General features: G+C 33.4%; 2 protein-coding genes across 2 annotated transcripts; one reads left to right on the top strand and one right to left on the bottom strand.

Moving 5' to 3' along the window:
• Positions 1-5,917: 5,917 nt before the first annotated feature.
• LOC107954471 (WAT1-related protein At5g07050) lies at positions 5,918-9,337 on the top strand. The gene is made up of 7 exons (XM_016890045.2): positions 5,918-6,232; positions 6,330-6,392; positions 6,483-6,599; positions 7,335-7,587; positions 7,701-7,862; positions 8,252-8,403; positions 8,848-9,337. The coding sequence occupies exons 1-7, from the start codon at positions 6,030-6,032 to the stop codon at positions 9,080-9,082; spliced, it is 1,185 nt and encodes a 394-aa protein (XP_016745534.1). The 5' UTR covers positions 5,918-6,029; the 3' UTR covers positions 9,083-9,337.
• Positions 9,338-16,355: 7,018 nt separating this feature from the next.
• On the bottom strand, positions 16,356-17,882 carry LOC107956111 (polygalacturonase). Its single transcript, XM_016891854.2, has 4 exons — positions 17,439-17,882; positions 17,038-17,327; positions 16,723-16,951; positions 16,356-16,574 (listed from the first exon to the last, which is right to left on the bottom strand). The coding sequence occupies exons 1-4, from the start codon at positions 17,880-17,882 to the stop codon at positions 16,356-16,358; spliced, it is 1,182 nt and encodes a 393-aa protein (XP_016747343.2).
• Positions 17,883-24,873: the final 6,991 nt, after the last annotated feature.

Here is a 24,873-nt window from a genome sequence, read left to right as displayed (position 1 = left end):
CAATGGTTCCATCGACCTTCATTTTCTTTTTGAAGATCCATTTACAACCTATTGGTTTGGAACCTGGTGGAAGATCAACTAAGATCCAAGTTTGATTTCCCATTATTGAATCCATTTCATCATTTATTGCTTCTTTCCAAAAAGCAGAGTCTTGAGATTTCACTGCTTCTTCAAATGTAATAGGATCAGATTCGGTATTATAACAATAAGGTATCTTATTGCATATACTTTCACCTTTTCCTTCTACAAGAAACATAATGAAATCTGGTCCAAAATCTTTGACCTTTTTAATCCTCTTACTTCTTCTTAATTCTTGACAAGATTCATCATTATTATCAATTTGTTTCAATGGAATCTCATTCTCATTTGAAGAATAAATCAATTGTTGTGGTTGTAATTGTCTTGATATAGAATTAAATCTATTTTCATAAAAAATAGCATCTCTTGATTCAATAACCGTATTAATTGAAATTGAATCATTTGGTTCAATTACTATGAACCTATATGCCTTGCTATTATGTGCATAACCTATAAATATGCATTCAATTCCTCTTTCACCTAACTTTTTACGTTTAGGTGTTGGAACTTTTACAATAGCTCTACAACCCCAAACCTTTAAATAATTAAGGTTTGGTTTCCTTTTATTCCATTGTTCATAGGGGGTTATTTTAGTTTCCTTATTAGGAACTCTATTCAATATATGACAAGCTGTTAGAACAGCTTCTCCCCAAAAACCTTGTCCAAGACCTAAATATGATAACATTGAATTTACCATTTCAATCAAGACTTTATTTTTCCTTTCAGCTACACCATTTTGTTGTGGTGTGTAAGGGGCTGAAACTTGATGGACAATTCCAGTGAGTTCAAAATAACTTGGATTATAGTATTCTCCACCTCTATCCGATCTTAAGCACTTGATAAATGATTCACACTGAAGTTCAACTTCAGATTTATAAACTTTAAATTTATCAAGCGCTTCATCTTTTGAATGCAATAAATATACATAACAATATCTAGAACAATCATCAATAAAAGTAACAAAAAATTTCTTTCCACCTAATGTAGGAGTATTATGCAAGTCACATAAATCACTATGTATCAAATCAAGCAATTTTGTTTTCCTTTTAACCTTAGGGAAAGGATTTCTTGTAATTTTAGTCAACATACAGGTATTGCATTTTTCAATATTATTATTAAAAACAGGAATTAAATCTAATTTATACATGTCATTCAATTTTCTATAATTTAAATGACCTAATCTATAATGCCACAAACAAAATGATTCAACCATATAAGCAGAAATAGTATTTTTATTCTTATTAATAATATTAAGTTTGAACATGCTTTCATACATATACCCTTTTCCCACAAAAATTCCTCCCTTAGACAAAATAAACTTATCTGCCTCAAAAACAAGTTTGAAACCAAACTTATTCAACAGACTTCCAGACACTAAATTTTTCCTAACTTCTGGTACATAATATACATCATTTAAGATTAAAACCTTTCCAGAAGTGAATTGTAGTTCAACAGACCCTTTGCCTTTAATTGTTGCGGTGGAAGAATTCCCATGTACAAGACATTGTCATTTTCACATTGTGTGAACTTTGTGAACATGCTTTTGTCTTTGCACACATGTTTGGTTGCTCCGGTATCAATCCACCATGTATTATCATCTTGTGCCATATTAATTTCAGATATCATTGCAACGAACTTTTCGTTATTATCAGCCTTAGAAGATGATTTCTTCTTTAAAAATCGACATTCATTCTTGAAATGTCCCGGCTTTCCACAATGATAGCATGAGCCCTTTTGTTTCTTTTTGAACTTAGGTGCTCTATCAGTCTGATTGAACTTTCTCTTGAATGGTTTAGTAGTCTGTACTTCCTCCGTAACATGTACTTTGGCATTTTCAGAATTTAGGTTCTGATCTTGTTTTCGATACTCTTCTTCAATACGAAGATGATTTGCCAAAGCCTCAAGAGATATTTCCTCTTTCTTATGTTTTAGACTTCTTTTAAAGTCTTTCCAAGATGGAGGAAGTTTGTCTATTATGGAGGATACCACAATCATTTCATCCATTTTCATATCATATTGCTTAAATTGATTCAGCATCTTTTCAATATCACGAAATTGTTCCATAACAGAACGACCATCAACCATTTGATAATTATTGAAACGACTGACAAGAAATTTCTTACTTGTAACATCTTCGGTCATGTATCTTGCCTCCAATTTGTCCCATAATTCTTTAGCGGTGACGTCGTTTTGGTAGGTGTCGAACAAACCATCAGATAAACCATTCAATATGTGGCCCATGCACATGTAATCAGCATTGTCCCATTTTTGTCTTTCTCGGGTTGCAGCAACAGATTCATTTTCATTCTCTTCAGGTCTTGGAGTATCCAAAACATAAGCAATCTTCAAAGTTGATAACAAAAAGTGCATCTTTTTCTGCCATCGTCGAAAATTGCCACCATCAAAATGATCAAGTTTAACAAAGTTGGAAGCCAACTCCCTTAGTGTTCCACTTTCATGTGTTGTGGTAGTCATCATGAAATATAACCTTAAAATTGTTAGTACAAAACTCCGGTAAGGAAAAAACTCGAACACACGATCGGAACTCGAAAAGAAAAAGAAGAAATAGGACAAGCTCCAAGGCGTGTATCAAGCCACTATCTTTAAGGTTATATTCGCCCCCACTTATCTTCAGTGTGCAAACGAGTTCCAAGCAAATTAACCTCGAGGATACAATGAAGCCAATGACTATTTGCGTTTTGCACTGACGAGAATTGTCCACTATGCACTGAGTAATGTATAACAAAAACTCAATTTCTACAAAGGATTTCTGCAGCAATACTTTATAGAATAATCTAATAATATTAGAAAATGAAGGAAGAGAAGAAATAATATTAGAATTTGTTGATATGATTTCCAAATGAAATCCCATTCCTATTTATAGGAATTTTCATGTCTCTTCATAGAGACATCTTTCAATAGGTGTCTTTATGAATAAATAAATAATAATTATTCATTTAATTTTGTAACTATTCAAATAATATTTTTTGAATAGTTATAATTCTTTTTAAAAAAATCAAATGATATAACTTTTGACCAATGACCAAAAGTTTTATCTTTTGATTAATTACACCCATTCATTTATAGTTATTGGGATACTATAAATATTTGAAAATATTCCAACAGAATGTTGGGCACAACTTTTACTTCAGTTATACCGATGAGCGCTGGGCATAACCTATATACTTCAAACGTTCCGATGAGACATTAAGTGTCAAATTGGTGTGTTGGTTGAGATCCTTGTATCCGTTCGAGTTCGAGTCAGGTTAATAGGGGACATAAATTGTGAATTGGATGTTCAAAATGAAAATAAATTAATTTATGAAATTGTACTATAGGTACATATATGCAATATATGATTATCGATAGTATGTGAAAGATCATGCGGACAGATTAAAAAAGCATGAGGGCCAATATGGAAAGATAACAAATGAATTGATTTGATTCCGAAATGAAATGTGGATATGATCAAATGTTGAGAATTGAATAGAAATGCAAACATTATTTGTATTGGTATGTTAGTATAATATGTTTATTTAGCTTGGTTAATCGAGGTATTGTATGGTTAATTCATATGACAAATTTGATACACTTGTGGCATATACATGTTGGTATGTTGATTGAGATTTGGTATGAATTGTATATGAGTTGATTGACATTAGAATGTGAATTGAATTTATACAATTAACTGAAGCTTGTATTATATTGACTTGAATTATAGAAATAACACTAAGCTTTATTGCTCAGCATACGATTTATTTTCTCTGTGCATAGGTATAGGTAACTCTTAAATTTTCAGGCATGATCTAGCATCCGGACAGTAATCCTCGACTCAACAATATTTGTATAATCTCATTTTTGTTTAATATATGACATTTACCTAGGTCGAGTAAGTTTTTGCATATTACATGATCATGCCATAATTGAACTTAGATTTATGGATTATAAATGGTCAAATGGTTGGATTGTGTAAATGATTTTGACACTTAAATGGTTTATATGAGAAGATGAAGTACTTGTGATCATATATGAATGCTTATGCCTATTTGGTAATGTTTAGATAATGCCATAAGTGTTTAATATGGAATGTAAGGTTATGTAATATAAATGTCTATGTAAATGATGTGATATGTTAAAATTGAACAATCAGGAAAGATATTTTGACTAAATTAGTGGTTATTGTCAATGAAAATTGCTTTTAGGTGATGCAAGTTAATGCTATTTTGGACCTTTTGTAAAACAGACGATCATGACACGATGAGACCTAGTCAATGAGTTGTGTTGCGACGAGGAACCTCCAAAGTTGCGACATCAACCTGATATTTTGCAAACTTTACAATTTGGTCCTAATTCAACCTTTGGTTAGCCAAGAAGCTTTTGTAAGCTCGTATAAGACTCGAAAATACTATAAAACCTATACTAACATAACTTTGAATATGAAAATTATCATACTGCTAAAAATTCTAATAGATCATCACTTAAAGTTACAAATAATTTTGACCAAAAAATACCAATCAAATAAGATAAGTTACAATAACCTGTTAGATATTTCTTAAGTTGCAACTCGAGCTGCATCTAGCAATTATAACTAGCACTAACATAGTCAAATTACTTTTTTTTAAATGGAAAAGTTGACCTAACTGTTAAAATTTTAAGGACATTAATGTAGCAATCCACATTTACTTTATTGTTAATGTAGACAATTCTTTTTAAAAAATTATGAATTTTTTGAACTCTGTGGAATTTTTATTAACAACGCATGGATGACCACTCAAATTACCATTTCATTTTCATCAAAATTTTAATGGTTTGGTTAACTTTTCTATCTAAAAGAAAGTAATTTGATTAAATTTTAAAAGTTGAGAGTTAAAAAAAAAGAATTGGGCTAAAATGAAAAGAAGGGATAAATGTTAGGGATTGAATTTGTCATTATACCTAAAATTTTCCATGTTTGAATTTTTTTTATAATTCAAAGCTTCGATTTTTTCTTACAAATTAACTCAAAACACATCATATTCAATCATAATTATAATTTGTAAGATAAAAAATACATATCCAAATAACAATAACTATAATAAATTATTACAAAGCACGCTAAGAAAAGGGTAAGCTACACCATTAGTCACTATATTACGGGTAAATTTTTTTTGATTATTTAACTAAAAAATTATAATTTGGTCATTGGATTATTTAAAAGTTTTCATTTAAAATGCTATATGACTTTCTCTGTTCGCATTATTTGTACAAATCAAAAGTTCTCTTTCCCCTTCTCTTCTACAATTATTTTTTTCATGAAACCGTTTTGGATGTCAAGAATCTGCGAACAAAAATTCAAATAGCTTTTTACTTTGATCTACCATACCGATTGTCGGATTGTTGATGGAGCCCATTAGTGGAACTTTTAAAAAAAATTTAACAACTAAGTGACATAAATAAAAACTTTTGAATAATTTAGTGACTTCAATAAAACTTTTAAATAGTTCCGAAGCCAAATTGTAACTTTTTTTAATTAAGAGACCAACAAAAACTTACCAATAATTTAATAACTAATGGTATAGTTTAACCCCAAAATATATACGAACTCAAAACTTATGATGTTAAAATTTTCAGAATTCCAATCTTATCCTAGTGCCAAATTCTTGTATTTCTTTAGCTCTAAAAGTAAGGTAAGGAAAATTATATTTGAGCATAAAAGGTGGTAATATTTGGCATTACCAAGCTTTACCAAATAAATTTTCCTTACTGTAAAATAACATATTGACACTCCCACCCACACATGCTTGAGACATGGGAGTGTTCCCCTCAATATACCATTATAAATATGAGTCCAATCCCCCCAACTTCTCCTTTAGGGAGAAACACAAACACTTCCTCAAGCTCTTTCTTTTTCGTCTCTCTTCCTTTTACAAACTCTCCCCTATTTACCAATTTCTGGCCTTTTTCCATAAAAAATGGAGAAGATGAGATGTTGTGGTAACTTGCTTGAGAGCTCCAAGCCTTATTTTGCAATGATTTCATTGCAATTTGGGTATGCAGGCATGAACATCATCACCAAGGTTTCACTTAACAGAGGCATGAGCCACTATGTCTTGGTTGTTTACCGTCATGCCTTTGCAACTGCTGTCATAGCTCCCTTTGCTTTGATTTTCGAAAGGTTTATAAACACCATTCAAATTCAACATATATGGCAGCTGAGATCAATTCATACAAATATATACTGAATTTTGCTATGTTTTATCAACATATTTCAGGAGAGGGCAACCAAAGATAACATTCTCAGTGTTTATGCAAATATTTATCTTGGCTCTTTTGGGGTTAGTTTTTATTAGGACTCTTTTCTTTTTTATTCATAAATTTTGCTTTGTTATCTTAAATTTAAGCAAAGTTCTGTTGTTGCTTTTTAGGCCTGTGATTGACCAGAATTTCTACTATGCTGGGCTGAAATATACTTCTCCAACTTTCTCTTGTGCTTTGAGCAATGTGCTTCCTGCAATGACGTTTATCATGGCTGTCATCTTCCGGTAGATATATACATATGCTCATTAATAATGATAGTGTCTGATGCTCAACAAGTCTGGTATTGTTTCATGTTGGGAGGTTGTCTCCGGACTCTGCTATAAATGAACCATAAATGGTTATATGACATAGGTTGGTAAAAATATCATAGAAGCCCCTATATTAGGAGTTATATTGCATTTTGCCCATCAACTCAAAAGCTCGATAAATTAGTCATTGTACATTAAATCAAAGAGCAAACCGGTCCATTCTCTTAACAATTTCATCCATTTGTACTGTTAAAAACTGGCCTCCTTGATGGAATAATCAAACAATGACACATGGCATGTCATGTACACCTCATGCTGATATATAGGGACCGATTTTAAACAGTAGAAATGGATGAAATTTTTAATAAAATGATCAATTTACTCTTTGATCCAACATGTAGGAAGTACTAGGAACTAATTTACTCATTTTTTGAGTAAAAGGGATAAAATGCAATCCGACTCTTAGTATAAGGGCCTTTATGATATTTTTACCGCCATAGGTTATGGAATCAAGTCCAGTCATTCAGGCATTCCTAGATACTTTCACTCTGTAAACCTGTCAAGCTTCTCAGCAGAATCATGAGACAAAATTCTAACCGGAGATAATATCCAAAACTCTAACCGGAGATAATATCCGACGTGTTGATGTCCCTCGTGTTTGTAACAAAAGTTTTGATTAATGTCTAAGTACATTGAATTTTTTGTATATAGGATGGAGAAGATAGATGTAAAGAAAGTGAGATGCCAAGCAAAGATATTAGGGACGATGGTGACAGTAGCTGGGGCAATGCTTATGACATTGTACAAAGGACCCATTATTGATCTGTTTTGGAGTAAGAAATATATCCACACTAACCAATCTTATGCTCCTCATACTACTGAAACTACTGACAAAGATTGGTTCAAAGGCTCCATTCTCCTTCTCCTTGCCACCTTTGCTTGGGCTTCCCTCTTTGTTTTGCAGGTAATTTTAAACACCAAAATAATTTACCCTTTTTAAAACAAACCAACAAGTTGATTTTAACTTTCATTGTTTTATTTATTTTTGGTGATTTCATCGTATAATGTTTTCACTAGGCTAAAGCATTGAAGACATACAAGGATCATCAACTTTCATTAACATCACTAGTGTGCTTTGTGGGCACTCTACAAGCAATTGCAGTGACATTTGTGATGGAACATAAAGCCTCTGTTTGGCAAATTGGTTGGGACATGAACCTGCTTGCTGCTGCCTATGCTGTAATAGATCTCTCCCTTCTCCTCTAATTATTATATATTTATATTTTGATCAAGATAATGTCACAAATTAACCTATTATCAATCCAATTGAGAAAAGAATAAAATATACGCATAATAAAATTTAAACCCATATTATTTTAATTTTTCACATTTAACTGAAGCCTATTTTTGTTGTGATGCTTTGTAGTGGTAATGATTTTGTATATCCACTAGATATAGTGGAAAATTCTTATTTATCGATATTTTACGTGTTAGCTTAGCAAAAACTGAGGCATATATTATTTATATAAGCTTTTTGCAAATATATATGTATATATAATTTTTTACCCATGTCTTAGGTGGTGTGCCATAATCTTTTAAAGTTTAATCTTAATGTGTTTTTCTTTCAGGGGATTGTGACATCAAGCATATCATACTATGTTCAAGGAATGGTGATAAAGAAAAGAGGCCCAGTATTTGCCACTGCTTTCAGCCCCTTGATGATGATCATAGTTGCAATCATGGGGTCTTTCATCCTGGCTGAGAAGATTTTTCTTGGAGGGTAGCTTTCTTTTTTAATTTCTCTTTTACACTCATTTTTTACTATTAACTTCTTTTCGTGCACAATAAAAGCATCATGAAAATCTCTGTACGAAAATTGGATTATATTTTGCTCTTTTAGCTTAAAAAATAAGTATAAATTAATCCTTATACGTTAAATCAGAGAATAAATCGTTTCTTTCTGTTGCTGACGGAAAAACCAGACAGTAACATGTGTCATGTCACTTGTACCTCATGCTGGTGTACAGTGACTAGTTTTAAACAGTAGAAATAGATAAATTTTTATCAGAAGAACTAGTTTGCTCTTTGATCTAACTTAGAGAGACTATTGTCTATTTTTTAGTAAAAAAATAAAATGCAATCTAACTTATAGTACAAAGACCTCCACGATACTTTCACCACTTTATAGTTATTTTTGTTGACATAAATTTGTACTTTATTTCAGGGTGATAGGTGCCATATTGATAGTAATAGGACTTTATTCAGTCCTATGGGGAAAGCACAAAGAAAACAAGGAGGCTGAAGAGGAGATTCCAGAGCCAGTTAAAAGTATCCAACCAAATGGCAGCACCATCTTAGTAATCGGAGATATTGAAGCCAATCAAGATGCTAAAGAAAAGCTCTCAATAGTGGCCATCACTATGCCAAAGCAAATGCCAGAATCCCCCATCCAAAAATAATTCAAGTTTAATCCTCACTTTGGGAGAATAAAAGGGATGGGTTTTTTGTCTTTACATCCCCCATTTTGTTTCTATAATTTAATAAAAAAAGTCAGATACATATGTCACATATGTACCCATGTCCCCCAACCCTATAGTATAATTCTAAGTTATGAAGGATCTTGTATGAGATGAAAATACGAGAGAGAGTAAATTTTTAAGAAAAGTTTAGCCCTCAAATATATGTATATAATATATAAAAATAGCATTAAGATATCAAATGGTTTCAAAATTTTTAGTGTATGACAAGTATATTAATATTGAAAAATTCAACGGTTGAATTATTAATATATTAATGAATAAGTATCATTGATCAAATATACAATTTTATATACATCAATTTTAATTTTGTACAATTTTATATATAAATTTTTTATTTGATTTTATTCGTTTTTCATAAACCAGTAACAACATTATCAATGTAGCACCATTTGACGTTTATACACTAACAATTATATTAATCCAATATGAAAATAAATGAATGAATTTATTTAAATATGTAGAATTGAATCAAAATCAAAGTTTCATGTGTACTTATAAAACATAATAAAAAGTTTCTTATGCATAATTATACTACATCAAAATTCATATATCAAATTGCACATAAAATTCACGTGTAAATTTGATATTTATCTCAAAAATTAATCATATAAAAAATTATGAAAATGTGTAAATTAATGTAAGTGGATTAGTTATATTTTTAAATTTGTAAACCATTAATAATTTAACAAATTAATTATTGAATTTAGTAATATAAGTGCACATACATTTTTAATTGAATCTTATATATATCTCTATAATATTAATTCCAATCCCAGAAAATATCATTTTTGTAAATTTTTAGCAACTTTTTTTATACAACTTTTTAGCATACTTGATTCATATAATATGTTACATTAAATAAATGTTAATCATACATTATGTTATTGGTTGTAATGGTATTTACATCACCTTCCCTATTGAACTAATCGCCTTGCTTGACATGACACCACCGGCATTGACGATGTCATAATGTACCAATAATTTATTTGCCTTCCATTTAATATATTTATATCGTGTAAGTATCATTATTATTTATGTTATAATTATGTTGGAAATAATTGATTGAGTCTTAAAGTGATTAGTATGGGCATAGTTGTCAATGTAAGAGGACGTGAGTTCGAATATGCTGAAATGTATTACTCTTCTATTTACGGTTATGTGAAGTTATTATCTAAAGTTTTAATTTCTGGGGACTTAAATGTTTATTCCAAAATGCCTTGAAACTTCTTCCATCAATCAATTTAGGTCTATTAGCTCGTCTCATCTCCAAACAAGCTTTATTCTGGAACGATAGGCCTCTGATAATGTTGTCATTGTTCAAGAAATGATCCACTCATTATGATCTAAAAAGGGTAAACAAGGCTTCATGGCCATGAAGCTTGATCTGGAAAAAAAATTTGACCGACTTGAATGGGACTTCGTCAAGAAAATTCATGCTTTCTTTAAATTCCCTGATAATTGAATCAAGCTCATCCTAAGTTATATTTGTTGAACTTCCATGTTTGTCCTTGTTAATGGAGGCAAACTCGCAAGTTTCCAATCATCCCGTGGACTCCGATAAGACAACTTGCTCTCCCATACATCTTTATATTATGCACGGAATACCTCAGTCATTTGATCCAACAAGCATGCGCTCAAAAGAAATGATTGCCTTTAAAATGTTTTAGATCGGGCCCTTACGTTTTCTTTACGAATAACATTATTCTTTTTGCTCGAGCTGACAAACAACCTACTTCTTCCATTCATCATGTTCTTGATTCCTTCTATTAGTAGTCTGTAATTTTTTGGGGGGAAAAATGTAGAAGAAAAGTAAATGGGTAGGTTCATTACACAGCTAAATTTGGCAGAATCAATATCCCATCAATTAAAGTTCTTCCCCATTGTAGGGCAAAATGTTCTCTTTGCCTAACTAGAATTCATAATTTAAAGTACCCAAACGAGTGCTTCGTTCACTTATTGCATCTCAAATGTTATAACTTTTGTGCAAACGCCACTTGCAAATATTTCACTCTTTATATTCTACAAATGATTCACACTTAGAAATGCCATAATCTCACACTCTCTCTCAATAATATTCTTTTAATGAATTATAATAAATATGATACATAATCAATAAGTAGTTAGAAAAAGTGGATGTTAATTTTTTTTCAAATATTTGGACCAAGTTTCAATTTAGAGTCAATATTATTTAGAGGTTTTTATTTGAATATCATCTCGTTCATAAAATGGATGAGACATGTGGTTATACTCAATGTGTGTATCTATATATGCTGCACAGATATTAATCATAATATGGTGCACAGATATTAATCTATATATGGTCCATATTGTTCCAATTAATGGAAACACTGAAGCAAACCTTAATCATGTTTTAGAATATTAATTATTCAATCAATCTTCTATTAGTTAATTATTTTTATTGTTAATGGATTTGTAAGGATTACTATTACAGATGCTTTATGTTCCTTTGCCTTTAATTCAGCTTTGCATTATCTTTCCAAGGTTACTTAAATATGATGCAAATAAAACTAGAGATAATGAATTATTTGACCCTTTTAATTTTATAAAAAATTCATTTTAACCCTCCATTTATTTTTTCATTTTTTTAGTCTTTATATTCGTATTGTTTGTCAAATTACTCCAAAATAGATGAAAACATTAATATTTGTAACTTTGTTGACATGGCATCAACATGGTAGTTCATCCTATGTATTTGCATGTGTGGAAATATCTGGTAGCATTGGTTATGGAGTACTATTGCTGATTTACTCTTATTGATTCTTAGTTCATCCTATGTATTTGCATGTGTGGGGTGTGGGTCACCGTTCAATTAAAGATCACCTTAAGTTCTATTGATTATAAAGAATTAATTAGGTTTTCTTGATTATAAATTAGTTTTTCTGTAATTTTCGAGAATCCCTCTTGTAAAATTGAACGTTGATAATGACAATATAAAACGACCACAAAGCAATAAGAAAGAAAAATAAAATATACAAATTTTATGTGAAAACCCTTTCAGGAAAAAATCATGGGTAGAGGAGAAGAAAATTCGCCAGTGCTAAAAATCGAATGATACAAGAGGAGTTCCGACTACATCTATTTAAAGGCTAAAAACCTTATTCTAATCAAAATTAAATAGAGGAAGTGTAGCTCTATACGGATTCTATTTGTGCAACATAGTCTGTATTATTTCTTTAACAAAGATTCGGGTCACACAACTCTAACATCTCTATAATTTTCTTTTTAGAGTATCCTCTACCCCCAAATCGGTGAGAAGACCATCAATGAATCTAACCACTCCCTAGCCTTTTGCTAGATGTCCAATCCAAAATCATCAAATGGAAAATGCAATTGGCTTATCCCTATGCCAAATTTTAGTATATGTTGGTATCATTTAGAGGCTTGAGGTCTCTAGAGTTATAGTTGATTGTACCAGGGGCCTAATTTACTTGCACACAATCTGTTACGAAAATATCTGGTTGCATTGCTTACGAAGTTCTATTGTTAATTTACTCTTATTAATTCGTAGTTTATCTTATGTATGTGCATGTGTGGTGTGTGAGTCACCATTCAATATACTTACTCTACATATGTTCTTGATTATAAATTACAGGCTTCAGTATCAGATGCTGATTGTTACTTTGAATTTACTTGTAGGGATTGCAATGCTTATACAAGACCGTATCTGAAGGTAATCTAGATGACGCATGGTGATTGATTTCTATTTCCATACCAAGTGCCAGGTTAAACAATATATATATATTAACCTGTTAATTTCCATAAATTTTCGGGTTTTTATATAGAATTCCGCACAGGACATTGTTTACCAATGCTGTAAATAGACTCATTCTCATAAGAGGGAAGAACTAGAAGGAAGAGACTACAACTGGGACTAGAAGAAATTAGTTGATCCGCGTACAACTGCACAATAATTGTTTTCGCTATCACGGGTGTCAGCACCAACTGCAGCTCCGGTATCATCAAGTGCAGCACCACAAGCACCAATTTGGGAATTAGCAACTCAAGCTTCATCATCACTTGTAGGATCACAATGGGACGAATAGAAGAAGAGAACAACGTCTTGGATGCTATAGAAGAGATTTGAAATGACTGGAATGCAATCATTGGCTCGCCCCAATTTCGAAATTCCCAATGCTCAACGATTCCCTTCGACAAAAATGGGACAGAATGTGTGAGGCAGCTCAATAGGATAGTGGCAATTTTGCAAGGGAGAAGAAAGCCAGAATCCTAAAACTCCTTCGCCACTAAACACATTCTGCTAGTGTATAGATTCTGCTACTGCTAGTATTACATTCAGCCAGCGTATACATTTCTAAGTACATTTAGGGTGCGTTTATTTGAGGTAAAAATATTTTACCCATTTAGGTTACATTTCTAAATACAATTTTCACTTTTTTTTTAATTTAGTACCTAAATTTTTTCGTAGAAAAATCTATCGTATTGTTACATTAAAGGCACCTATCTAAATTTAGTACTTAATTTTCCACAACTTTTCAACAATTTATCAAACAACACATTAATTTTAAACCAACAGTGATGTTTGTGGTATCTAATTTGTTGCTAAAATATATAAGATTTGGGGGAAGTGATGAATCTCTATTTTTCTTCAAGTGGAGAGTGGAGACTTATCTAAAACTAATGCTCCATAATCAACTTTTACCATCTATCTTATTAGAGAGTTTATGCTTTAATTTAATTTTTCTAATTTAAAATAATAAGTTTCAAAAACATATATTTTTTAATAAGTTAAAATTTTGAAATTTAGTCCCTATACTTAAAAAGTTAAAAATTAAATCCTTTTACTTTTCTGATTTAAAAATCTCAAGCCAATCATTAATGTTGTTAGTATTTTTTTGTCAATATTTACTAACTTCACATGTCAATTAAACTACCCTCATATGACATTGCATATAATTGAAAAAAAATGATGAGAATATAGGAGGATTGAATTTTTTAACTTTTAAAAGGACTAAATCTCAAATTTTGGATAATTACAAGGACTAATATCATATTTTAACCTTTTGCATTGAAAATGAAAATGGTAACATAAAATATCAACTGCAGGTTTCCCATATAGGTAGAATGACGTCATATTGTTTATTTTTTAATTAATTTCTACGGGAATTGTATAAATAAATTGATGATTATAGATAGGTGTGATATACATGTTGGATTAGCAATATCAATTATATTTTTTTTTCCTTTTGGCATCTAATGATTACAAAGTTAATGCAAGTGGTGAGCAATTACTTGAGATAATGGATCTGACGCTTGCCACAATAACTCAAGTGAGTTTTTTTTATTGAAAAAAATAATCTTTTGCCCTCTTTTTAAATGAATACCAGAGTTTTCAGAATCGGATCAATGATCAAATCGGTTAGATCAGTGGCGAGGCTAAGAGAGTTGGTAGGGGTCTAGTATCTTCTAAAATAAAAAAAAAATTCATTTAGACTCTTTTATCATTTATAAAAATTTAAATTGGTAATGGTAAAATTACAATTTAACCCCTTAAGAATGATAAAAAATTGATTTAATCTTTTAAAAATTATAAAGATATAGGCTATTAAAAATGGTGAAATTGAATTTTTATTATCATAAAGATATACAATTTAATCCCCAAAAATTGGATTTGTCCATGAGTCAAATCATTAGTTTGTTAATTTGATTAATCTGATTAGTTTAATTAGTCCGTTCTATTATATTAAATAGCTCATAAAAAATCATAAATATTAAAAATATGGTTCAACCACTCTGTTCAATCAATTTTTTTCTTGGTTCAATCGATTAATATCAGTTCCTAAGTCAACTGGTTCAATGCCCTTATCCAAACCGATATCCCGACCAGTTTCAGGTCCAGTCCAATCCAATTCAAACAACCTTAATTAAAACTCAAAAGCGTTAAAAAAGGAAATAAATTCCTATGGGCACAAAACTTTGTTTACACAATTCCAAAACTTCCTATGTTTATGAGGACTTATTTGAAGAGTTAATCCATTAAACTTCAATAAGTACAAGTTGTGATTTATCCTCATTCATATACGCTAAACAAGATCACTCTCTCTTTAAGACTTTTTCCTTGAAACTTTGGATGTAAACTGAGTGACACTTCAGTTTACCTTCAATTTTGCACTCAATGAAACAATTTTTATATGAACAAGTGTTCTCTCAGTCATACAACCAATCTAAACAAGTTGTCAATATATAAGAGTTAAAAAGACTTGTTAAGTTACAATCACTTATTTTACATAAATAGTCATATATAAAGGTCTTCAATTATCTTCATAATGGTAGAAATTTCCTTAATGTTAAACTCTTGCTATAATTCGAACTTCTACTTTGAATTGTGCTGAAAGTTATTGATTTGATCCTTACTTGGTTTGATTCCTACATTTCTAAGCTTCATAAATGGGCAATAGACACACTTTGAGATCCATCAAACAAAAACTCAAAGTTTGGTAAATTATATGTCAATCAGCAAGTTTTATCCTACTGCGAGCTATGGCACTCGTTGCAATCGACGTTGTAGCAAAGAGATAAAATTGGCACTAACATACTCCATACTGCAATGTAGCAAAACAACTATAATATAGTAAATTGCTTACACCATTATTGGCACTTGAACTCAGTGACATTTAAAGGATACACATAACTTGACTGGTTCAAGAGTTAAGCTACCCATTCAATATCGACGGCCTTACTTTTTACTATAGAGATAGTATCAGTCATAACTCAAGTATTGAAGAGGTATGATGTGTCAAGACTATGATAGTTGATATTTTTAACTTTTTCAATTGAATGAAACAACAAACAAAGCGACAGATATGCTTGAATGATGATTCCATGAAATGACCAACTCAATGAATCAAACGCTCGAGTCAGTGTGGCGTGTTGCATGGGGATGGAAGGGCTTTGCCATTCTCCTGAATCAAACATGGCATTATTGTTTTTAACCTTGTGCGTTTATGTTTTGTTCGTAATGGGTAACATTTCTATTTTCTAGTAAAATTTTGTTGGCTGGGAAACTAAAAGATTTTTCTTTAAAACCAATCAAAGAATTTTTACAACATTTATTTATTATTTATCTAGAAAGAATAAATAATTCAAACTTGAGAAATACATGTATAAAAAAGAGAAGGAGAAATTTTGTTTTCCACCGTTTGATCTCCAAGATCTATAAGCAACTTTCTGGTCGAACTAAATTCAACGTTTTCCCACGAACATTGGAACAAGATGATTGAGCAGGTTTATTCAAATATGATAAATTGATATTCTGCAATCTTATCCCGGTGCATGGATTCTTTAGACTACAATCAAATTTTATAGCTACTTGTGTGGATGACGTTCCTCGAATACCTTCGTATATGATATCTTTAATTTTAATTCCAGATACCTACAATCATTGAAATATAAACAAGATTAATTTAATCACTTCAAGTGGCATAGACCCAAAAAAAAAAAAATCAATGACCTTAAATTGGTTCAACTATTTTTAACCTAAAAATATTTGGAATTAATACTATAATTGCAATATATTATACCTGATTGGGACAATTTAGATTGTGTGGGCAATAATTCTGGTCAATTACAATAGGATTTTGCACATTTATCATCAAAGAATCCATAAACCGAATTCCTTGAACAAATCCAGTGCTAGGCCTGGCCCATGACTTAATCCTAAGCCCATTTTGAGTGCCAAAAAAGATTGTTTTTTTCACTGTAATATTTTGGACTCCTTCCTCTTTCAAATCTTTTGCTAAACTTCCAATGCTGCAAAGTGCAAATAAATCGAAATAAACCAATTATATCAATAATAATAATACATAATAAAAAAGATTTATTTTATATCCAGGTACCTAATGCCATGGCCAGGACCGCAAGTGACTTGTTCGACCCATAAATTCTTGGTACCGGGACCAATCGAGATGCAGTCGTCTCCAGTTTTAATTGAGCATTTTATGATATTCACATTCTTGGATAGTTGGACATGGATGCCATCGGTGTTGGGGCTATTACCTGCGACGATGATCCTAACCCCTTGGACATTCACATTTTCACATCCATTGATCACGATGTGAAACATTTGGCTATTTAAGGACAATAAACTACGGATCCTAATGTTCTTGGAGTTGGTAAAGCTTAACGTCTGCTCTCACAAGCAAATCGAAAATAGCAAGTCAGTTACATGGATGATAAAGACTAAATTTGAATCATACAGGAACTTAAGTGAAAAATGAAAAGTGAAATATGATAGTACCGTGGCTCCAGAAGGACAGTTGGAATGGGAAGCTTTGCAAGCCCAGAGAGATGGTCCTTTGGCATCAAGTGCACCACCAAGGATTGAAACGCCATTCACTCCTTCAAAGCTCAGCAAATCTGTCGATTTGCCTAGTACTCGATAATCTTGAGGGGCGACCAGAGTGCCGTCAATTCTGAAAATGATTTGAGGGCTTTTGCAGCCACCCTGGAAGGCCATAGAACCGAGCAAATACCGGCCTTTTGGTACATATATGATGGTGGAGTCAGCTGAGGTACAGGCTGCTTTCCATGCCATGAGGAAAGCCTTGGTGGAGTCAGTTTTTCCATTAGGCTTAGCCCCAAAGTTTAACACATTGTACTTTGTTAATGCAGACGTTGAATTTATGGCTAACATGAAAAAGAGAATGAGAATAATGGAATGAGAAGGACGTGAGAGGTTCATCATTTGAGGCAGTGATGGAAGTAGTGAGTTAAGGTGTATTGATTGTTAAGAAGGTGATTGATGAATAAGAAGAGTTACAGAGAAATTGGATATTTAATTGATGAATGAGAAGAGTTACAGAGAAAATGGATATTTAATTGATGAATGAGAAGAGTTACAGAGAAGATAGATATTTATAGTATTGGAACCCACCATTGTTTGAAAAGTCAAATGGGGTGGGCACCGAAAGTAGAAAGTAATATTGGTTGGCAAGTTGGGTTAAAAGTTGGCATGGGATAATTGCAATTTTGGTCCCTAATTGTATAGGGACATTGCAAGTTGATCCTTAAACCTCAACTATAAATAGGCCTAACCATTGCTTACTTTCTTCATCCCATAATTGCCATTCTCTACTTAAGGCATTATTCTCTCTCTATATTTGTAAATTTCACTTGTAATTTTTGGAGTGAAATATATTTGGTAGTGCCCGAGGACGTAGGCAAAATTTGCTGGACCTCGTTAAAATTCTGGTGTTCTTTATTATTTGTTTTGCATATTTTGTGAATGTGATTGTAGTGATTTATTGTGCTATTAAATTACGATAGAGGGATATTCTGGCTAGGAAAGACTTGGTATTTAAGTGATCTTCGTGATCTACCTCTCTTTCCTGGGAATTGAACTTATTGTGATTTTTCAGTACAATAATTTTACTCTTTCACACGCTTCCGCGCAACAATTGGTACCAGAGCCAGGTTCGTACTTGGGGAATACGACCGTTACGGTACTATTCACGTATACAGAACTATTCACATATACGGTACTATTCACGTATATGGCACTATTCACGTATACGGTACTGTTCACGTATACAGTAGTTGGGATTGAGGAGAAAAATGGCAGCAGCATCGTCATCAGCAAGGACTACTGTGACAAATGCAAAATTTAAAGTAGAGAAATTTGATGGTACCAATAATTTTGGTATGTGGCAATGTGAGATCCTGGATGTCTTATGTCAACAAGAGCTAGATATAGCCCTTGAAGAAAAACCTGACAAGATGGATGACAAGGAGTGGGCCAAGATCAATAGATAGGCGTGTGGTACAATCCGCCTATGTTTGGCCAAAGAGCAGAAGTACTCTTTCATGAGGGAGACATCAGCGAAGAAGTTATGGGATACACTGGAAGAAAAGTTTCTAACGAAAAGTCTTGAAAATAGGCTTTATATGAAAAAGAAACTTTATCGATTCACGTATGCACCCGGTATGTCGATGAATGACCATGTGAACTCATTCAATAAAATTTTAGCAGACTTGCTAAATTTGGATGAGAAATTTGAAGATGAAGACAAGGCATTATTGTTGTTGAATTCCCTTCCTGATGAATATGATCATCTTACCACCACATTGCTTCATGGGAAGGACACGATCACATTTGATGCAGTCTGTAGTACGTTGTATAGATCTGAGACTCGAAAGAAAGATAAAAGAGATCACAGAGATACAACCGCAGAAGTCTTAACAGTAAGAGGTCGTTCACACAGCAGCAAATCTGGTAGAAGGGGAAAGTCTAAAGGGAGACCCGCCAAAGATGAATGTGCCTTTTGCCGTGAAAAAGGGCATTGGAAAAAGAATTGTCCTAAGCTACAAAAGGGCAAGGCTATTTCTAATGCATGTGTAGCGGAGCATGATGAGGAGTCAGACTTTAGCTTGGTTGGCATGGCAATGGCATGTCAAACGGATGAGTGGATTTTGGATTCAGGATGTACTTACCATATGTGTCCTAATAAGGACTGGTTTGCTCGTCTTAAAGAGCTAGAAGGTGGAATTGTTCTTATGGGCAATGATAGTGCTTGTAAGACAATGGGAGTGGGTACAGTCCAATTGAAGAATCACGACGGCTCAATCCAAGTCTTGACAGATGTTCGCTACGTACCTAGCCTGAAGAAAAATCTCATCTCATTAGGTGCCCTAGAATCTAAAGGGCTCACAATCACTTTGAAAGATGGATTACTAAAAGTAATAGCTGGGCAACTGACGGTGATGAAAGGCACAAGAAGAAATAACTTGTATTTTTTAAATGGAAGTACAGTTATTGGATCAACATCAACAGTTTCTACAAAAGATGTAGATTCAGAGGCTACCAGATTATGGCATATGCGATTGGGACATGCTGGTGAAAAAGTTTTGCAGACATTGGTGAAGCAAGGCTTATTGAAAGGTGCAAATTCTTGCAAAATGGAATTCTGTGAACATTGTGTTCTGGGCAAGCAGAAGAGGGTAAAATTTGGTCCAGTAATTCACAATACGAAAGGAATTCTGGACTACGTTCACAGTGATGTGTGGGGACCTACCAAAGTAGCTTCTTTGGGAGGTATGCACTATTTTGTTACTTTTGTTGATGATTATTCAAGAAAAGTATGGGTGTATCTAATGAAAATAAAAAGTGAAGTTTTGGATGCATTTCTGAAATGGAAGAAGATGGTGGAGACTCAGACTGGTCGAAAGGTCAAACGACTTCGATCAGATAATGGTACTGAGTACAAAAACGATCTATTTCTACAAGTATGCCAAGATGAGGGCATTGTGCGACACTTCACTGTTCGGGATACACCACAGCAAAATGGGGTGGCAGAACGAATGAATCGAACTATACTGGAGAAAGTTCGATGTATGTTGTCCAATGCTGGATTGGGCAAAGAATTTTGGGCTGAGGCAGTTACATATGCGTGCCATCTAATTAACCGTTTGCCATCAGCTGCAATAAATGGAAAAACTCCTATGGAGATGTGGACTGGTAAATCTGCTACTGATTATGATTCTTTGCATGTATTTGGTTCCACTACATATTATCATGTAAAAGAATCTAAGTTAGACCCAAGAGCAAAGAAAGCATTATTCTTGGGTATAACTGATGGAGTAAAAGGATATCGTCTCTGGTGTCCTGATACAAGGAAGATTGTTTTCAGTAGAGATGTGACTTTTGATGAATCAACCATGTTGAAGTACAAGGATTCACAAAAGGATGACAAAACCAGTAGTACTTTGCAGGAGGTGGAGCTTGAAAAGGTTAACGATGATCCAGCTAATATTGAAGGGACAAATGATGAAGAGGTTCCTACCCAAGAACCTCTACAGCAACAAGATTCAATTGCATATAGAAGGCCAAGAAGAGAGATTCGTAAGCCTGCTCGCTTTGATGATATAGTGGCCTATGCACTTCCAATTACAGATGATGATGTTCCTTCTACTTACACAGAAGTAATAAGTAACCCTGATGGTGTAAAGTGAAAGCAAGCAATGAATGAAGAAATGCAGTCTCTTCATAAAAATAAGACCTGGGAGTTGGTGACACTACCCAAGGGAAAGAAGGCAATTGGATGCAAATGGGTATATGCAAAGAAGGAAGGATTTCCTGATAAAAATGAAATTCGATACAAGGCTAGATTAGTAGCAAAGGGTTACGCTCAGAAAGAAGGAATAGACTACAATGAAGTGTTTTCTCCAGTTGTGAAGCATTCGTCTATTCGGATTTTGCTAGCCTTGGTTGTGCAATATGATCTTGAACTAGTTCAGCTTGATGTGAAGACCGCGTTTTTACACGGTGATTTGGAAGAGGAAATCTATATGACTCAGCCAGATGGATTCAAGGTTGCTGGAAAAGAAAATTGGGTTTGCAAACTGACAAAGTCGCTTTATGGATTGAAGCAATCTCTGAGGCAGTGGTACAAGCGATTTGATCAGTTCATGAAAGGGCAAAGGTACACAAGAAGTAAATTTGATCATTGCGTGTATTTTCAGAAGCTACAAGAAGGAACTTTCATATACTTGCTCTTATATGTTGATGATATGCTAATAGCATCTAAGAGCAAAGTTGAGATTGAAAGATTGAAGACTCAACTCAATCTCGAGTTTGAGATGAAAGATCTAGGAGAACCTAAAAAGATTCTCGGCATGGAAATATGGAGAGATAGAGCTCATGATAGAGTTAGCTTGTCTCAGAAGCAGTATTTGAAAAAGGTACTACAGCAGTTTGGCATGAACGAGCAGACAAAACCTGTAAGTACCCCGTTGGCTTCTCATTTCAAGCTTTCTGCACAACTATCTCCTTCGACGAATACGGAACGAGAATACATGTTGCAAGTTCCGTATTCTAATGCAGTGGGTAGCTTGATGTATGCAATGGTGTGTACAAGACCCGACATTTCACAGGCAGTTAGTATAGTGAGCAGGTATATGCATAATCCTGGAAAAGGACATTGGCAAGCTGTGAAATGGATTCTACGGTATATTCAAAAGACCGTGGATGTTGGATTACTGTTCAAGCAGGATAATACACTTGGTAAAGGTGTTATTGGGTACGTTGATTCTAACTATGCCAGTGATTTGGACAAGCGAAGATCAACCACCGGTTATGTGTTTACACTTGCTGGAGGACCAATAAGTTGGAAGTCTACACTACAGTCTACAGTTGCATTGTCAACCACAGAAGCCGAGTACATGGCTGTAACAGAGGTTGTAAAGGAGGCTATTTGGTTACAAGGTATGGCTAAAACCTTGGGGTTGGTTCAGGAGCATATTAACGTGTATTGTGATAGTCAAAGTGCTATTCATTTAGCAAAGAATCAAGTCTATCATGCACGTACAAAACATATCGACGTACGATTCCATTTTGAGCGGGAAATTATTGAAGAGGGGAAAATTTGTCTTCAGAAGATCAAGACTGCAGATAATCCCGCAGATATGATGACCAAGGTGGTAACAGCAACCAAGTTCGAACATTGTTTGAACTTGATTAATATCCTGCAAGTTTAACAGTTGAAGAAGGCACTATCAAGTATTGTTGTCAAAAGTAGAAAGAATTGTGTGAAGATAAGATTATCGTAATCAAATCTTCAAGGTGGAGATTATTGGAACCCACCATTGTTTGAAAAGTCAAATGGGGTGGGCACCGAAAGTAGAAAGTAATATTGGTTGGCAAGTTGGGTTAAAAGTTGGCATGGGATAATTGCAATTTTGGTCCCTAATTGTATAGGGACATTGCAAGTTGATCCTTGAACCTCAACTATAAATAGGCCTAACCATTGCTTACTTTCTTCATCCCATAATTGCCATTCTCTACTTAAGGCATTATTCTCTCTCTATATTTGTAAATTTCACTTGTAATTTTTGGAGTGAAATATATTTGGTAGTGCCCGAGGACGTAGGCAAAATTTGCTGAACCTCGTTAAAATTCTGGTGTTCTTTATTATTTGTTTTGCATATTTTGTGAATGTGATTGTAGTGATTTATTGTGCTATTAAATTACGATAGAGGGATATTCTGGCTAGGAAAGACTTGGTATTTAAGTGATCTTCGTGATCTACCTCTTTTTCCTGGGAATTGAACTTATTGTGATTTTTCAGTATAATAATTTTACTCTTTCACACGCTTCCGCGCAACATATAGTTTAGCAGATTCAGGATAATTAAAGAGTATAACTGTGAAAGCGTAGGATTAAAGAAAGCTGGCATTTTGTGTGTTTGTATGGAATATCCGCTGCTTGTTTGGCTACAACTTAAGCGCCAGTTAATTAATACATTTAATAAGATGCTAATTATAATACATTTGTGATGAATGCACCTTCTTCCTTGTACATGAGACAATCTAATTTTCCCTGTACAAGGTGCTTTTTTCTTCTGACTTCAGGTTTGAGTTTGTTTACTTTGATGTTACTAATGGTTTACTAATGACTGCTGTTGAACTCTGTTTCTTATTATTAATAATATTTCTTAAAAGAATAAAAATGGAATGAGATTGAAGGCTGGCCGTTAACTTGATACTGAATTAATGTAAAGCCTTTTCACGCTTCCTACCTTTCCACTCTAAAAGTATACCTTAGCGCAAGGCACGACCTCCTAAGGCTGCAGCTATTATTGGTGTCCATGTCACGGCGCAAGGCCGCAGCCTTCTTAGACAATAACTTGTCTTACTCCAAAGTCGTGACATGGGTTCTTGGAGGTCATGGCGTGAAATAGCAAGTTTATTTTTTTGGAAGAGAAAGTCACGAGGGTGAGCCGAGGCGAGTGAAAGTAGTAAACTACCCAGACAAAAGCCACGGTGCCAGGCCGTGGCATCAGCTCGAATCAAGAACTTTTGGGACTTCAGATACAAGGGCATAGCTAAGGGGGTGGGAGGAGCTCTTGTGTGGATAGTTTACTACTTTCACTCACCCTTAAGCGTTTTTTTACGAAAAACCATAATTAAATAAAACAAATAACAACACGTATGATAAAGAAGAAAACTCCCCCATAATTATAGCATCAACACACTCCCCCTTAGTAGTAGCATCAATACACTCCTCCTCAATAAGATGTTTCAACTGGAGTGCAATGGATGTTAACTCATTAACAGCTCTATAGGTGATAGTTGTAACTTGTGAAACAACAAGATTATTTATCACAAGATCTTGATGGAGTAGAAATATCGTCATACTGATTTTCAGAAGTTATTATATCAGTTGTCACTTCATGTTTCACTCTAGCATCAATCAACCATTGATCTTTTCTCACTCATATTTGTTTCTAGTTGTATTGAGTTTGCGTTGCAACTTGTTTTCTAATAATTCCCTGTCTTAAGTCATTCAACATCTTATAAAAATACGGTATGATATTACCAACCATATTACAATAATGACAGATAATACATCTCTTCTTATACTCCTCCATTCCATGAGGTGACCTCTCATTTCTCCTCCATACAAATTTTTTTCTTCTGGCCTCGTGCAGTGCCAAGGCAATGGGCATTGATTCTGTCACTGCTTGTTTCCACATTTGATCTTTCTAGGTCCGATATGACTAGAAGCTCCACGACAATGACAAGTAACTAAATGATTAGAGATTACTTTCTTTTTAACATGAATCAACTTAGGTTTCTTGGAGCATTCACCTTGATCAATATTATTTGTGGCTTTGACAAAAACTATTGGATTTTTCATCACAATTTTTCCCTTCTTCTCAACATATCCAATGCCACAT

The sequence above is a fragment of the Gossypium hirsutum genome, chromosome A13, assembly GCF_007990345.1.
Source record: "Gossypium hirsutum isolate 1008001.06 chromosome A13, Gossypium_hirsutum_v2.1, whole genome shotgun sequence".
NCBI classification, from domain to species: domain Eukaryota; kingdom Viridiplantae; phylum Streptophyta; class Magnoliopsida; order Malvales; family Malvaceae; genus Gossypium; species Gossypium hirsutum.
Note: the sequence above shows the minus strand (reverse complement) of the source record. Positions and strands in the feature narration are given on the sequence as shown.